The 15,479-nt window shown below is 49.3% G+C and overlaps 2 protein-coding genes across 8 annotated transcripts in view; one reads left to right on the top strand and one right to left on the bottom strand.

Annotated features, from left to right (window-relative positions):
* The first annotated feature begins 47 nt into the window (after positions 1-47).
* On the top strand, positions 48-3,582 carry ELOB (elongin B). Its single transcript, XM_043978218.1, has 4 exons — positions 48-167; positions 430-564; positions 1,848-1,953; positions 3,399-3,582. Exons 1-4 carry the CDS (start codon positions 165-167, stop codon positions 3,509-3,511), a joined length of 357 nt encoding a protein of 118 aa, XP_043834153.1. The 5' UTR covers positions 48-164; the 3' UTR covers positions 3,512-3,582.
* A 2,128-nt stretch (positions 3,583-5,710) lies between these two features.
* Positions 5,711-15,479, bottom strand: part of SRRM2 (serine/arginine repetitive matrix 2) — a 108,491-nt gene continuing 98,722 nt past the window's right edge. For 4 of the 7 annotated variants that reach the window (XM_043978206.1, XM_043978208.1, XM_043978210.1 and 1 more), the window contains exons 11-15: positions 8,512-15,458; positions 7,309-7,602; positions 6,941-7,054; positions 6,680-6,790; positions 5,711-6,314 (exon numbers count right to left, since the gene is read on the bottom strand). In XM_043978206.1, the coding sequence (XP_043834141.1) occupies positions 6,305-6,314; positions 6,680-6,790; positions 6,941-7,054; positions 7,309-7,602; positions 8,512-15,458 (7,476 nt within the window). In that variant the 3' untranslated portion in view covers positions 5,711-6,304. The other 3 variants (XM_043978207.1, XM_043978211.1, XM_043978212.1) reach the window with 3 other exon arrangements.

Raw genomic sequence — 15,479 nt, 5'->3', positions numbered from 1 at the left:
AAGATGGCGGCACAGACGCGGGGAAAAGGGAGGACGTGTGAGCACGCGCACGTAAATTCCCGGCAAGTAATTTCCGCCGACGCGTACTCAAAGCATCCCGGGACTGGGGCGGACTGAGGCTGCGCCGGGCAGTTGATTGGGGGGGAGGGAAGCTAGACGCCGAGATGGTAAGTAAGGAGGAAGAGAAGCAAGGGGCGCCCGGAGGGGAGGGGTCGGGCTGGGGACTTGGAGACTATGGGGCCCGGGCTGGGCGAGGGGCGAAGAGGTTGGGGACGAGTCGAGGCCCCGGGCTGGGCATGGGGCATCGCAATGGGGGCCTAGGAATGTATGGAGAAGGCCCTGCTCTGAGCAGTGCTGGAGGGAGAGGGGCTCGGACGCGTCCAGAGCTCGCCGGGTCGGAGAAGACTCACTTCTGCCCCCGGCCCCCAGGACGTGTTCCTAATGATCCGGCGGCACAAGACAACAATCTTCACAGATGCTAAGGAGTCGAGTACAGTGTTTGAGCTGAAGCGCATTGTGGAAGGTATCCTCAAGAGGCCCCCGGATGAGCAGCGGCTCTATAAGGTTTGTAGTCAGTCCCCGCCCCCATACCCACGCCTCTGTCCCCCTCCACCCACACTTGTGTCAGCGTGGTACACCCCATTTGGAAGCGGAGAAGCTAGGTTCAAATTGCACCTCTGACGAGTATTATTTAGGTGATCTTGGACCAGTCACTTAACTTCTTTGGGACTCAGTTACCTCATCTTAAGATGGGGCTGTGTGAATTTGACTAGATCAGAGCTTCTTAAACTGTGGGTAGTGAACTGAAGGTGGGGGGTTGCGGAAAATTTGGCAACAATAAAAGGTTATGTATACATATTTTATATACTCATATAGCCGGGGTTCCGAATGGAAAAAGTTGAAGAATTCTTGGACTAGGGGGTCTCCAAGGTCCAATTTCAGTTCTGAATTTGAATATCCCTCTTGGGGCTGGATCATCCCTATTAACAAGGGGGGCGAGGGGAGAATATAGCTAACGTTAGAACCAAGATGTCCACACCTTTTTTCTTGGAGAAAAGGCAGGAGGATTATTTCAACTGAATATATATGTATGTGTGTATATGTGTATGTATATATATATATATATATATATATATATAATATCCCACACTCCTACCACAAGCCCTGACACTCCTTCACTAGGTAAAGGAGGGGCCCAATTTCCAAAGGTTATGCTGGATACCCTCCAGGAGCCAGCTGTTTTATATTTAAGTTTTCTTCCCTTCTCTACCAGACTGACTTTGGTCCTTCCTTCCTCCCCCCAACCTGAGGCCAGCTGTGTCTGCTTAATGTTCATACATACCCCGTGGTCATTGTCTCATTGAACATCACTGCTGATTGACATCACCTGATTAAGAGACTGCATGGTAATTTGGAAAGAATTGCAGTCTTGGAATAATTAGACCTGAATTAGATCTCATTGATGCTACTCATTAGCCTTAAGACCCTAGGCAAGTTAACTTCTATGAACTTGTTTCCTAGCCTATAAAAAAGGGGTAATTATAGGACCATATGATGAAGATCAAATGAGATCGTGCAGGCAAAGCGCTTTGCAAATCAAAGTACTATATAAATGTCATCCATTGTCAAAGATAACCATATGTAGCATCCTTTTTTTCTGCCACCCCAGAATGCCTGCCTCTTCTAGCCGGGAGTGTTCTTTTTTAAAGTCATCCCAACCATTTCCCTCCAGGAAGGGATGCCATAAGACCACACATGTTCCTGGGCTGTATGGTCTTTGCCAGTAGTCCTATCCCTGTCCTTGATCTCCTCTTAAGATCTCACCACTACCTCCTTTCTCTTCCCAGGACGACCAGTTGCTGGATGACAGTAAGACCCTGGGCGAATGTGGCTTCACAAGTCAGACAGCCAGACCTCAAGCACCAGCCACTGTGGGGCTGGCCTTTCGAGCTGGTAAGGAAAGGGGAGGGGGGGGGATGGGTGTTTGAGTATCATTAGAACCTAAATTAGAAAAGTTCTGCCTGGAAAGTAGAATGTGAATTGGCACTTTTGTAACATTAAGACTTGTATTAGGGGCAGCTAGGTGGCGCAGTGGATAAAGCACCAGCCCTGGATTCAGGAGTACCTGAGTTCAAATCTGGCCTCAGATACTTGACACTAGCTGTGTGACCCTGGGCAAGTCACTTAACTCCCACTGCCCCACAAAAAAAAAAAAGACAGACTTGTATTATACTGCCATGAGGCTATAAACAGCATTTTTCTTGTATGTGTTGATAAAATTGCCCTGAGGGGTCTGAAGGCTTTCCTCTCTGTGGTTTGACTTCATCCTTATCTTCACCCCCACCCCCCCAAAAGCTAATGTTTTAATTTTTACTATCAGGTCTTTTCAAGGAGCTGCAGAAAAATAGCTTTTAGGTTGTCCTTCCTGCAGGGGGAAGGCAATACGGTAACAATTCCTGACCTCAAACTGTAGTGATGTGATCATGAGATGTAGTCTGAAGAGATGTTTATATTAATACCCATTTGAAATTTACAAAGTGCTTATCTCACAACTGAGGGTTGAGACCATTTCATGGTCTTAGAAGGATGGGGTTGCAATAATGCATTTTGGAGATAGTATGGGATCCTACAAGGGTTCAGAATGTAGGTACCAAATCTGCTCACTAACAGAGTTCATTTAGCCATAGTTATCAGTCCACAAACACTGAACAATACTACTGTGCTGGACTGGGGGTGAATGCCAGAGATTCGACGGTCAGTAAGGCAAAACTGTTATTCCTAAAAATGATATGTGTTGAGAACTTTCTCCATTAAAATCCTACCACAGTGATGCCTCCTTGTGGTGTGAAGATAACTTTGAATTCTTGTAAACTGTGCCAGCAGAGCTCTAACAAGTCAAACTGCAAAGTTTGTGGGCTGAAGACTATTGTGAGGATTATCCTAGCTAGTAGGTTTATCAGTGAATTTGACAGGAATTTAATTTGTTGGTTACAGCAAATATAAATTGTCTGTACTGGTGTAGGATCTAGAATCTGATTTCATTATTATAGGTAGACCCTATACTTAAGTACTAAATCGTGGCACAATCAGCAAATAATGTATAGGCATTCAGAGGAGGGAAAGGCATGAAAGGAATAATCGGGAAAGGTTTAACAAAGGTGGGATTTGAAACTAGTTGTAGTTCATATATCCAAGTGAGCCTTGCTAAAGCTGAGGGTGCTTGCTGGCAAAAAGCCAGAAAAGTGTTGAACTATAGGAGCCAAGCAAAGGATTTAACTTCAAGGTTCTAGGAGCCTCAAGGGAATAAAATGAATCGGGTACAATTCCTATAACCAAGATAGGTAGTTGCTCTGGACCAAAGGGACCAACTGGTAATGGTTCTCTCTCCCACTCCACAGATGATGTATTTGAGACATTGCGCATTGAGTCTTTCTCCAGCCCCCCAGAACTGCCAGATGTCATGAAGCCTCAAGACTCTGGAAGTGGCACCAATGAGCAAGCTGTGCAGTAAGGGCCCGAGGCCCCACCCCCTTATAGTGACCTAATACAATAAAAAATTTTGGTGTCAGGCTGTTGCCTCCATCTTCCTGTAAGCCTCTGTTCTTAACTCTGCTTTCAGCCTCTCTTCCCTCCCCAATATCCCTATATCTTTATCGAATATTGGATTCTTTCTCATTTTGTCTCCAAACCATCCCTATTCTATCCCAAGGTATTTTCTAAATTCTTTGCCAGCACAAGCCTTTTCCTGGTAATAATCAAACATACCGTACTCATCTGCTCCAAGAGTTGAAAAACACCCAAACTTGTGCCCCCAGCCCTGTTTTCTAACTTGTCACTAAAATAATTATCTGGGCAAATGCATACTGCTACCATGGCTATAGTGAAGTAGACCTGAGGACCCCTTGGCAGAGGATGGATATAAGACCCTAAGATATCATTTTCTGATTCCAGAACTGACAGTTTGGTTAGGGAAACTGAACTGAACTGGCTAGGAGGTTCTGGTCATCTGGCTACTATCTAAATCAGTAGTATCAAAACACAACTAGGAAAGGATCCCTGTGGGCTGCATATTGACTCAAAATCACAAATCAACACCTTTTTATTGCTTAGATCTTTTGTTGGCCTCAAATCAAATGCCTCTGACATAAAAGAAACTCTGCAATCTAATCTGAAGTATAGGTCATACATACTCTGCTTGCCTCACCCATGCTGGTTCTAGGTGAATTAGAATTGAGTTCCAAGTGATGCATGAGCTGAGCAGTGAATAGGGAAACCAAAGATGCTTCCAAAACATTGTGCAGGGAGGGCAGCTAGGTGGTGCAGTGGATAGAGTGCTGTCCCTGGATTCAGGAGGACCTGAGTTTAAATGTGACCTCAGACACATTTACTAGCTGTGAGCCTGGGCAAGTCACTTAATCATTGCCCTGCCTGCCCCCCCCCCCCAAAAAAACATTGTGCAAGGATAGATGGAATACAACCTATTTAAGCTCATCTAGAACCAAGATTTTAGAGTTCTAGTTCCTCTCATACCTCTCTGAGAGCAAAAATCCCAAACTGAAGAACATTTATTTGACCCTTTGGAAGGATGTGGTACAGCATAACCCCAAAGGGTGTAAGATTAGAGGGTAGGAGCAAAGCTTTTTAAACTGGGTTGTAACCCCATGTGGGATCACATAACGATGTACAGGTTGCAAAAAATTTGGCAGTAAATGTTTGATTTGTATACCTATTCCATATATCTATATTCCCGGGATCACATAAAAATTTCTCAAATGAAAAGGGGTCTCAAGTAGAAAAACTTTAAGAAACCCTGCTCTAGATAGAGTAGTTCTGAAAAGGGTGGTGGGAAGGGCAAAGGAGAGCCAAGTAAATCATAGCACTAACATAAACTAGGGAGTCATATATGTAACCTTTCAGCTGGATTCTCATTCAAATATCAGCTAATATATTTGAATGTTTCACAACCATCTCATAGGTTTTGGGGTTTTTTTGCTATCTCCCCATAGACTTTCAGTGACAAGTTAACAAGGCAGCTTAAATTATTTAATTGCCTATGAAGTCCATACATGGGGGGGGGAGGGGCAATGAAGGTTAAGCAACTTGTTCAAGGTCACACAGCTAGTTAAGTGTCAAGTTTCTGAGATCAAATTTGAACTCTGGTCCTCCTGAATCCAAGGGCCAATGCTTTATCCACTACACCACCTAGCTGCTCCTAAGTCCTTACATTTAAACTACAAACCAACTTCCTCCAATCTTTTATGCCATGGTCCTAGGGGGTTTTAGTTCTATACCCTAGAACAGCAGTCTTAATTCTTCCACATGTCAGTCTTTCACAGCTATTTACTGACAATAAATTTTTATCCTGTCATCCAGCCTGGCCTGTTAGCATCTTCTTTGTAGTTATTAACTGCCCCTGGTAGAGGGAAAGAGGCAGGCAAAGAGAAGGGAAACTGCCAAGAGCTATGAACAAAAGGCTTGTAATTTCTTTCTGGGGGAGAGGAGGGAGATGGGAGATGATGACAGATGGGTACAAACTACCCAGAGCACTTCAGACCAGCACATCCTTTATAGTGGGGATGGCGGTCAACTATACAAGGGCTAGAGATTCTGACTTCTCTCCCCCAAATCATCCTACCTTGCTGTTAACCCAGGTATCCAACCCTTTCACCTTTACTTTTCAAGAGCAAATAAACAGACTCCCACACCCAGCTCCTGCATTTCTCATTTTTATTCGACAGAAAAAGTCGCTCTCGCTGTACAGATTAAAAAAAAACCAAAATGCCTTTAAGAAACGTGAAGAAAAGTTGGGGGGAGGGGCCCATGGCCAATCTGGGTGGGGGGGCGGCACATGGAGCTAACCAACTCATTCCAATCTAACCCTGCCCCCCGGGGAGCTTGCCTATAGTCATCTCCACCCAAGTTCCAAACCATCAGCCCCTGGTAAACTCAGGAGTCTGAGAGGGGTAAGAGGGCAGCTCCCTCCTGTCATCATGAACTCAAGGTTGGGGAACCCCAAAACTGTACCTTTCCCTACTCATACCCTCCCCACCCCAAACCCCCCAAAACACGTGAACCAGGAAAAAACTCACAGAGATCAACATTTCACAGGAACAAAGAAAAAAAAAAAACAAAAATTAAAGGGGGGAGGGGAAGAAAGGGGACCTCCCCCCAAGATGCTGCCAGAGTTCAAAGGAGAGGGAGGCAGATGGGGGTCCCCATCCCCTGCGGCTCTGTTAGGGAGATGAGAAGGGTGCTCCCTGTGGCTCCAGGACTTGGGGTACGCTGTGATTCCCCCAAAAAGGAACTACGGAGACCTGTAAGAGAAATGAGAGATACTGAGTTCAAATCCTAACTTCAACTTAAATTTACTATGAAACTATCAGGGGAGAAGGTAAGAAAAGAGTGTTATAGGTATATACTAGAACCAGAGAAGACATTCCCTGAGGCTAAGAACAAAGGCAGCTAGGTATATTAGAAAAAGCCCTGGGCTGGGTCAGAGTCAAGAGGCAAAAAATTAGGGCTCTGGTCCCAAATCTACCACTAACTAAACTCTATGACCCTTAAGCAAATTCCTTTCCCATTCTGAATCTATAAAGTGAAAAAATTGGACTAAGGTTTCTTCCAACTCTGATAATCTATGATTCAAGAGAACCCTTCCACATTCCCCTTTTGTGCATACCTGGAGGAGCGATGACGGACAGGTCGAGGGCTGGGTGTCTCTCTCCTACGTTTGTGGCCTGGGGAGCGGCTATCCCCACGTGGGCCCCGTCGGGATCCCCGCTCACTGCTACTGTAACACAAAACAGGATATAGCTATGCTTGGCACAACTGGTCCCTATATTATATTAAGTCTCCCAAGCCTGGAGATCTGGGGAAGGGGAATAATGGAGTGCAATGGCACACTGTTGGGAGGCAATAAATAAAAAACACAAATTCCTACCTATGCTGGTCCCGCGGAGAGGGTTGTGGTGAAGGGCGGCGGCGCTCAGCAGGTGAGTAGCTAAGGGAACGGGAATCCCTAAGGGAATCTATGGGCTTCCTGGGGCTTCGGGATCTAAGGGGGAACAGAGGTATCATCCAAGGGCCCATCCCTAACACTTCTTTTCTCTAATCACCTATAATACCACAACCAGACACTAGCCCTGAATCTGATTTCCCAAATCCTTCATATAATATATTAATGGCCTTTATAAAAAACCCGGGCAGCCTGATTCCAATGTTCCCACTCACCCATACCCCCAACACAGATTAAGCAGGGAGCTGGCATCCCAGGGTAGGTTGGGGCCTGAAAACCTAAACAGTACTCACCTCCTCTCCCCAGGGGACGGCTTCTTAGGACTTGCAGGTTTGGGCAATGCCTGGGGACCAGGCGGCTTGGCAGGGGAGGGAGAAGAAGAGGAAGAAGAGGAAGAGGAAGAAGAAGAAGAGGAGGAGGAAGAGGAAGAGGAGGAGGAGGAAGAGGAAGAGGAGGAGGAGGAAGAGGAAGAAGATGAGGAGCTAGAGCTGGAGCTACTAGAGCGCCGTTTCCGCTTGGCTGGGGTAGGCTCCAGGGGGCGCCCCTCTCGGACAGCCTCCTTTGGGGCTGGGGAGGGGCTAGGGACCCTGTGAGAAAAAGATTTTTTTGTCAGGTGGAGAACAGCGCCAACCCCAACCCTACCTTATTTGGCCTAGAGGAATGGCAGTGGAGGGGTAACTGAATGGACTTCAGTCTCCCCAAGTGTTTATTCTCTGAAGAATAGTGAGCTGGTATCCTCCAACCTCTGCTAACATAAGCACAAAGTTGGAGCACCACAGCACAACAGAGAAAAGGTTAAACCTCAAGATTTCCCTGACAGAGGAATCCAAGAACCTGGCTCAGGTGTGGAAGGATGGGTTATCTCCTTCCTTGGAAAGAGGGAAGCCCCTGTGTGTATGGGCTGGGGGAGGGGCTGGCCTGCCCAGAGGCAGGGAGAGGGATAGGATGACCTCTGAAGATCCTTCCAGCCCAGGGAGTTCCTCTTGAGGTCTAACTGTCATCCCTCCTGCTGCAAATTTAAGTCCATTTCCTCTAGTTCTGTCCTCTGTAGAGATGGAAAACTATCATTACCCTCGAGAGAGTAAACCTTTGGAGACTTGTGTACCCCCACCACCCCGGCTTAAGGATCAAGTTTCCCCCATCTCCACAGAGCCAAGACCCTCCTCCCCTTGCATAGCTTACCCTCCCCACTTAAGGAGAACAGAAATTCAGAGCTGAAAAGGACCTTAAAATGTCATCTAGTCCAACTTAATTTTAAATGAGGAAACAGGCCTAGATAAATTGCTTTGGCCAGAATCATAAAGGTAAATATAGTAGAGCCCCAAAATTTTAACCCAGGCTAATCCAGCACTCTCCAAGATTTTTGCCCTCCCCATTTTTCCAGACTTTCAATTCAACCATTCATTACATATCCAATACGTGAAAGAGAACATGAAGCTTTTAATAAGAACCCCCCTCCCCTTCCCTTTCCTTCCTAAAGCCCAACTTTTTCTCACCTTTTCAGTGCCACCTCAGGTTGACATGGGAGGCTAGAGGCCTCTGAGTCACTGGAGCTAGATCCAGAGGATGACGAGGATGAGGAGGACGAGGAGGAGGATGAGGAGCTAGATGACGATGAGGATGAAGAAGAGCTCCTCCGCTCCTTGGCAGGCTGCAAACTGGCCAGTGGGGAGGAAGGCAGCTGGGAGCCAGCTGCAGAAATTGGTTCTGCACCATCAGAGCAGGGTCCCCCAGAAGCAGGACCAGAGAGGGTGCCGTTATGATCACCAGCAGGAGGCATGGTCTTTGCCACCGTAGTAGGGGGTTGGGGCTGAGACCCTCCTAGAGAATGGGTCTGGGTAGACAAGGAATGGAGTTGGTCTGAAACAGGTGGTAGGGGGGACCTAGCCCGATCCTGAGGTGGAGGGAGAACAGACTGAGAAGGAGCTAGGGCCATTCGAGAGGTAAGGGGGGGAGGAGGAGGAGAGCCAGCACGCTCAGAAGCCATTCTAGATTGGCTTGGGGCAGAGGGTGGGGTTCTAGAGCCTGGGATTCCAGGTGGGGTTCTAGAACGGGCTCGCTCAAGATGGGGTGGTGAGGTTCTGCCACTGACTCGGTCATAGGCAGAGAGAGCCATCCTTGAAGGGGTAAGGTTTGCCCCTGACAATGCCGGTGGCATTCTAGAGCCAGCAAGGCTTGCAGGTGCCAGACCTGGCGGTGTTCTAGAGCTCGTAAGGTTCACAGGTGCTGGAGCATGAGCAGTCCGAGGACCCACGAGGCCTGCAGATGCTGGGGCTTGTGGTGTTCTGGAACCTGCATAGTTTGCAGCAGTTGGTGGAGTGCCTGAGCCAGCAAGACTCAAGGCTGCTAGAGCAGCAGGGGTTCTAGCTCCAGCCAGGTTCACAGCTGCTGTAGCGGCAGGTGTTCTGGGGTCAGCAAGATTCACAGCAGAGGGTGCCACAGGTGTTCTGGGGCTGGCTAGATTCATAGCTGCTGCAGCTGCAGGTGTTCTAGATTCAGCTAAGTTCACGGCTGGTGGCAGAGCTGATGTTCTAGCTCCGGCAAGGGTCATGGCTGCTGCAGAAGCAGCAGGTATTCTACTAGCAAGATTTGCAGCTGGAGCCGTTCTAAGGCTCATGAGGGGTACTGGGGCTGGAACTTGAGCCATTCTGGCAGCCAGGCTTGCAGCTGACATAGAGGGAGGTGGTCGAGCTGTGCCAAGGCTAATGGCTGTCAAGGCAAGGGCAATTCTGGATTGAGCATGGTTTTCTGCCACAGAGGGGGTTCTAGGGTGATCAGGAATTCTAGGACCAGGTCCATCAAGCATAGAGGCACCAGCTTGTTGCAGAACAGATAACGGTGTTCTAGAGCTCCCCAAGGCCCCAGAAATGCCAGAGCATTCAAGCATTCCAGGGGGAGTCCTACAGCGATCTAAAGGAGTTGGAGAGATGCTAGGGCGACTGAAGCAGCTCATTCTTGAGCTGTTAAGAGCCACAGGAGGAGTCCTGGAGCCAGAATGATTACGGGTTGCTGGAGGAGTGGCAGATCGAGAACGATCAGAGGAACTTCCAGATGCAGAGCGCCGCCGAATGGCTGGAGGAGACCGGGTTAGGGAACGCTTGCCACGAGCTCCCCGTGGAGTACGGGATCTAGAACGTCGGCGGATAGCAGGTGGTGAACGACTTCGAGAACGTTTTCGGGTTAACAAAGGTGTCCTGGATCTAGAGCGGCGTCGAATAACTGGAGGTGTTCGAGATCGAGACCTCCTTCGAGTCACTGGAGAGGTTCGAGAACGGGACCTCCTTCGAGTCACTGGAGAAGTACGTGAACGAGACCTTCTACGAGCCACTGGAGATGTTCTGGACCTTGATCTTCTGCGAGTGATTGGTGAAGTTCTGCTTCGAGACCGCCTTCTAGTCACAGGAGGAGTTCTAGATCGGGATCTCCTACGCGTTACTGGTGGAGTTCTAGATCGTGACCTCCTGCGATTTGCTGGTGTTCTGGATCTTGATCGGCGGCGAGTTACTGGTGGCGTTCTAGAACGGGATCTTCTACGATTGACTGGTGATGCCCTAGACCTAGACCTTCGTCGAGTAACTGGGGATGTCCTGGACCTTGACCTCCTACGACTAACTGGAGAGGTTCGAGATCTTGATCTCCTCCTGGTGACTGGGGGTGTCCTTGACCTAGACCGCCTATGAGTAGCTGGAGAAGCTCGTGACCGAGAACGATTCCAAGGAGCTGGTGATGTTCGAGAACGAGAGCGCTTGCGACTGGTAGGGGGTGTTCGAGAACGTCCCCGTCGACGCCGTGATGATGTCCGAGAACTCTCCTGTCGGGTGGGTGACCGGGAGTGATAACCAGAGCCTCCTCGTCGTCGACGGGTAAGACGAGACCTTGAACGACTCCGCTGCCTCCTCCTTGAAGTTGACTGAGATGAACCAGATCTGTCTCGACGACGGGTTGTTCTGGTCTTTTCCCTTCTTGAGCGGGAACGGGAACGCTGGAGTCCCCGAGGCTTTGGTGATGGAGAACGGCCTCTTCTTGAAACTGTCTTTGCCCTTGGGGAGGAGCCTGACCGTCGACGACGTGAGGACCTTGACTTTTCAGCTGGTTCTGGAGATGAAACTGATGGGCTTCGGTGGCGTCTTGGAGGGGTCCTAGAGCGGGCTGCTGGAGATGATGAAGCAGATCGACTTCGACGTGAAAGTCTGGCCTTCCTAGTCAGCTCAGGTGATGACCGGGAACTACGACGCCGAGGTGGTGTACGAGATTTTGCCTTAGGCTCTGGAGAGGACCTAGAGCTTCTTCGAGGAGTTCTGGATTTGGGTTGATGCTCTGGAGAAGACTCCGAACTGCTGCTCCCTGCAGGTGATGGTCCTCTCCCTTTACTTGCTGGGGATGAACCTGATCGGCTTCGCCTAAGGAGAGTCCGAGGTGCAGCAGCTTTGGGTTCAGGAGAGGACTCTGAGCCACTCTGGCCCCTGGGTGAAGCTCTTGCCTTATCATTGACTTCTGGAGAGGAAACAGACCTACTGCGTCTAGGAACTAGTCGAGATTTGCTGTCAGCTTCTGGAGACGATCCAGAGCGACTCCTTTGCCTAACTGGAGTTTGTGTCGTACCTTTGGGTTCTGGAGAAGAATCAGACTCACTTCTTCCCTGGGGAGGCGTTCTGGGTTTCACATCAAGTTCTGGAGAAGAGCCAGAGCTTTGTCTAAGTGGAGTTCTAGGAACACCCTTGTGTTCTATTGAAGATTCTGACCCACTTCTTTCTCTTTGGGGTGTCAGACACTTGTTGTTCAGTTCTGGGGATGATCCAGAATGACTCCCTTTTCTAGTTGGTGTATCAAGCATTTTTGATTCTGGGGAGGAATCTGATTCGCTCCTTCCCCTTGAAGGTGTTCTTGGTATATCTTTGATTCCTGGTGAAGAACCACAATGGCTCTGTCTTGAGGGACTCCCAGACCCATCTTTCAGTCCTGGAGAAGACCCAGACCTGCTCCTCCTTGATGGGGTTCTAGGAATATCTTTGAGTTCTGGAGAAGATCCAGAACTTCTTCCTCTTAAGGGTGTATCTGGTGCACCATCAAATCCACAAGGGGACTGAGTAATGCTCTGAATTGAAAACATTCTGGATTTATCTACTTCAGGAGATGACTCAGAACTGCTGTGCCTAGGTGTTCTAGATTGTTCATTTGTGGCAAGACATGGACCTGACCCAAGTTGACTTAGAGAAGCAATTGCTAAATCCTCATTGATTTCTGGGGATAAGGCAGGTTTAATTTCTGTAATGTTTGTTCTGTGTTCTGAAGGAGATCCAGAACTGTGCTGTTTGAATGCAGTATTATGTAGTTCTTTGAGTTCTGGAGACTGTGACACCACAGTCCAGGTTTGGGTCACTGCTGGAATGTCTGCCACATCTAAACAAGTTTGTGGCAGCATTTGTCCAAGAGGCACAGCAAGGTTTTCTTTTATTTCTGGAGATGACTCAGAGATGCTTCCAGCTATGTCTTTAAGTTCTGGAGATAAATGAGGCAAGGTTTCATTTAATTGTATTTCAAATTTCTCTACCCCTTCTGCAGATACCTCAATCATCTGATGTGGCCTGGGTAGTGCAATATCTCTTTCTTTGACTTCTGGGGATGACTCTGAGCCATTTCTTTCCATGGGAGGGCTCCTGGTTATGTCTTTGTGCACTGGTGAGGACTCAGGGCTATCTTGAACTGAAGGAGGTCTAGATTGATCCCTTGGTCCTGGAGATGTGTCAGAGAGAATCTGCTTAGGGGGTGAACTAGCTTTCTCTTTTGGTTCTGGAGAGGATCCAGAGCTACTGAGTCTTGGAGATTTACAGTCTATTCTGGAACATGGCGAAAACTCAGACCTGGAACTGCTCTGCTGTGGAGGTGGTGTTACAGATTTCATCTTAGGACTTGAAGATCCTGCTCTCTGTCTTGATGGAGTTACGGATGCCACTTCATGGCTGGGAGATGAGGACCTAGACCGGCTGCCTCTAGGGGGCGTCTGGGATGTCCTTTTCAAAGATGGAGAAGATTCAGAGCCGCTGGGCTTTAATGATGTTCTAGCTATCTCTTCAGGACTTGGTGAAGAAGAATCTGACTCATGACCTGGTGGAGTTGGAGATTTTGCTTTTGGTTGTGGAGAGTTAGAACCTGATCTGCTCCTCCCTGGTGAAGTCCTAGACTTCACTTTGGGACACGGGGAGTGAGATCCAGAGTGACTTAGACTTGGTGATGTTTTAGATTTACTCTGTAGACATGGTGAACTTGACCGAGAATGGCTCTGTCTTGTTGGTGTTTTAGATTTTGCTTTGGGACACGGTGAAGTGGACCCTGAGTGACTTTCTCTTGGTGGTGTTTTAGATTTTACTTTGGTATCAGGTGAAGAGGACCGAGAATGGCTCTGTCTTGGGGATGTTCTAGACTTCACCTTGGAGCAGGGAGATCTTGATTTGCTTTGCCTTGGTGGTGTTCTAGAAGTCACTCTACTAGGGCTTGGAGAAGAAGATGCAGAATGGCTACGCCTTGGTGGAGTTCTAGATTTCACACTGGGACGTGGGGAAGATCCAGACCTACTACGTCTTGGAGACGTTCTAGATTTACCCTTCAGATGGGGAGAAGAACCAGAACGACTACGTCTTGATGGAGTCCTAGATTTTACCTCAGGTCCAGGAAAAGAACCAGAGCGACTACGTCTTGGAGTTCTTGATTCCCCTTTGGCATGTGGAGAAGACCCCGATCTGCTTCGCCTTGGGGGTGTTCTAGATCTTGAATTTGTCACAGGGCTTGATCCAGAATTCTGTTTGGGTGAAGTTCCAGATTTTCCTTTTGGGAGTGGAGAAGAGCCTGATCGGCTTCGTCTTGGCGTTCTAGATTTCCTCTTTGGACATGGAGAAGACCCAGAACGACTTCGCCGTGGAGTTCTAGATTTCTGCTTTGGGGGTGATGATCCAGATCTACTTCGCCGAGACGGGGTTCTAGATTTAACTTGAGGACGTGGAGAGGAACCAGACCTACTTCGCCTAGGAGGAGTTCTAGACTTTGCTTTAGGGCGGGGAGATGATCCTGATCGGCTTCTTCTGGGTGGTGTCCTAGATTTAAGTTTAGGACGTGGAGAAGATCCAGAGCGGCTTCGCCTCAAAGACAGGTGAGATTTTGCTTTAGGCCTTGGTGAAGAAAGAGACCGGCTACGTCTCAAGGAAACACGAGACTTTTTCATTTCTGGACTGGAGTTAGATCTGCTCCTTCTCTGGGATCCTCTTGATTTGTTTTTCCGCTCTGATGATGAGCCAGACCGGCCCCTTCTCTGTGGTGTCCTAGAATGAGATCTTCCACGTCGGACTGGGGTTCTAGTACGAGATCTTCCTCTTCTGGCTGGGGTCCTGGAACGAGATCTCCCTCGTCTTGCTGGGGTCCTGGAACGGGATCTACCACGCCTGGCAGGAGTCCTGGAACGGGACCTGCCACCCCGTCTAGCTGGGGTCCTCGAACGAGACCTTCCACCTCGTCTAGCTGGTGTTCTGGAACGGGATCTTCCACCTCGCCTGGCTGGTGACCTCGTGCGTGATCTCCTACGTACTGGTGATCTGGTACGAGACCTTCGTCTAGCAGGTGTTCTGGAACGAGACCTACCACGACGAGCTGGAGTTCTAGAGCGAGACCTCCGTCTGGCAGGTGTCCTGGAGCGAGACCTCCTTCTGGCAGGTGTCCTGGAGCGAGATCTACCCCTGCGGGCTGGTGTTCTAGATCGAGATCTTCCCCGGGTAGCGGGGGATCTAGAGCGTGACCTGCCTCGTCTTGCTGCTGACCTAGATCTTCCTCTCCTCTGAGCATTTCTGCTTCTAGACCAGCCAGGTCGCTGAGGGGACCTGGAACGGCCACGCCTCTGGGGACTTCTAGATCTCCCCCATCGCTGTGGAGACCGTGACCTACGCCATTGTGGGGTCCTGGATCGAGAACGGCCCCTCTTGTTAGGTGTCCGGGACCGTGATCGTCCCCTTCGGGTAGTGGCAGGGCTGCGAGACCTCCCCGCCCTACGGGTGGGGGTGTGAGATCTTGATTTGTCCCGTTTTGCACGTCCCCGTGAACGGCTGCTCTTGGTTGTGGGGGAAGGAGAAAGCTCCCGGCGAGGGGCAGGAGCTGGTACAGGTTTGGGGGGACTTTCAGGTGAGGAACTGCCATGTCGGGGAGCTTTGGCTGGTTGAGGAGATGCTGGGCAGCTTTCTGAGGAAGAGGACCGGGTAGGTTTCTCAGGAGACTTAGGGGGTGAGTGGCCCCGGGATGGGGAGGGTTCAGCTGAGGGCTTCACTGGCTCCTGACTCTGGGGAGCTGCTGCAGGGGGTTCCGGGGAACTGCGATTTCGCTCAGCAAGGAGCGGGATAGGGGCAGGTCGATCTAGGCCTGTGTTGCTCCTCTCCGGGGAGGGGCTAGTTCGGGTTGCAGATTTCTGGGATTGGAAGAAAAAGTA

This window comes from Dromiciops gliroides, chromosome 1 (assembly GCF_019393635.1).
Source record: "Dromiciops gliroides isolate mDroGli1 chromosome 1, mDroGli1.pri, whole genome shotgun sequence".
Lineage (NCBI taxonomy): Eukaryota > Metazoa > Chordata > Mammalia > Microbiotheria > Microbiotheriidae > Dromiciops > Dromiciops gliroides.
The sequence above is the reverse complement of the archived record's forward strand: the minus strand, read 5'-3'. Positions and strand labels throughout refer to the sequence as shown.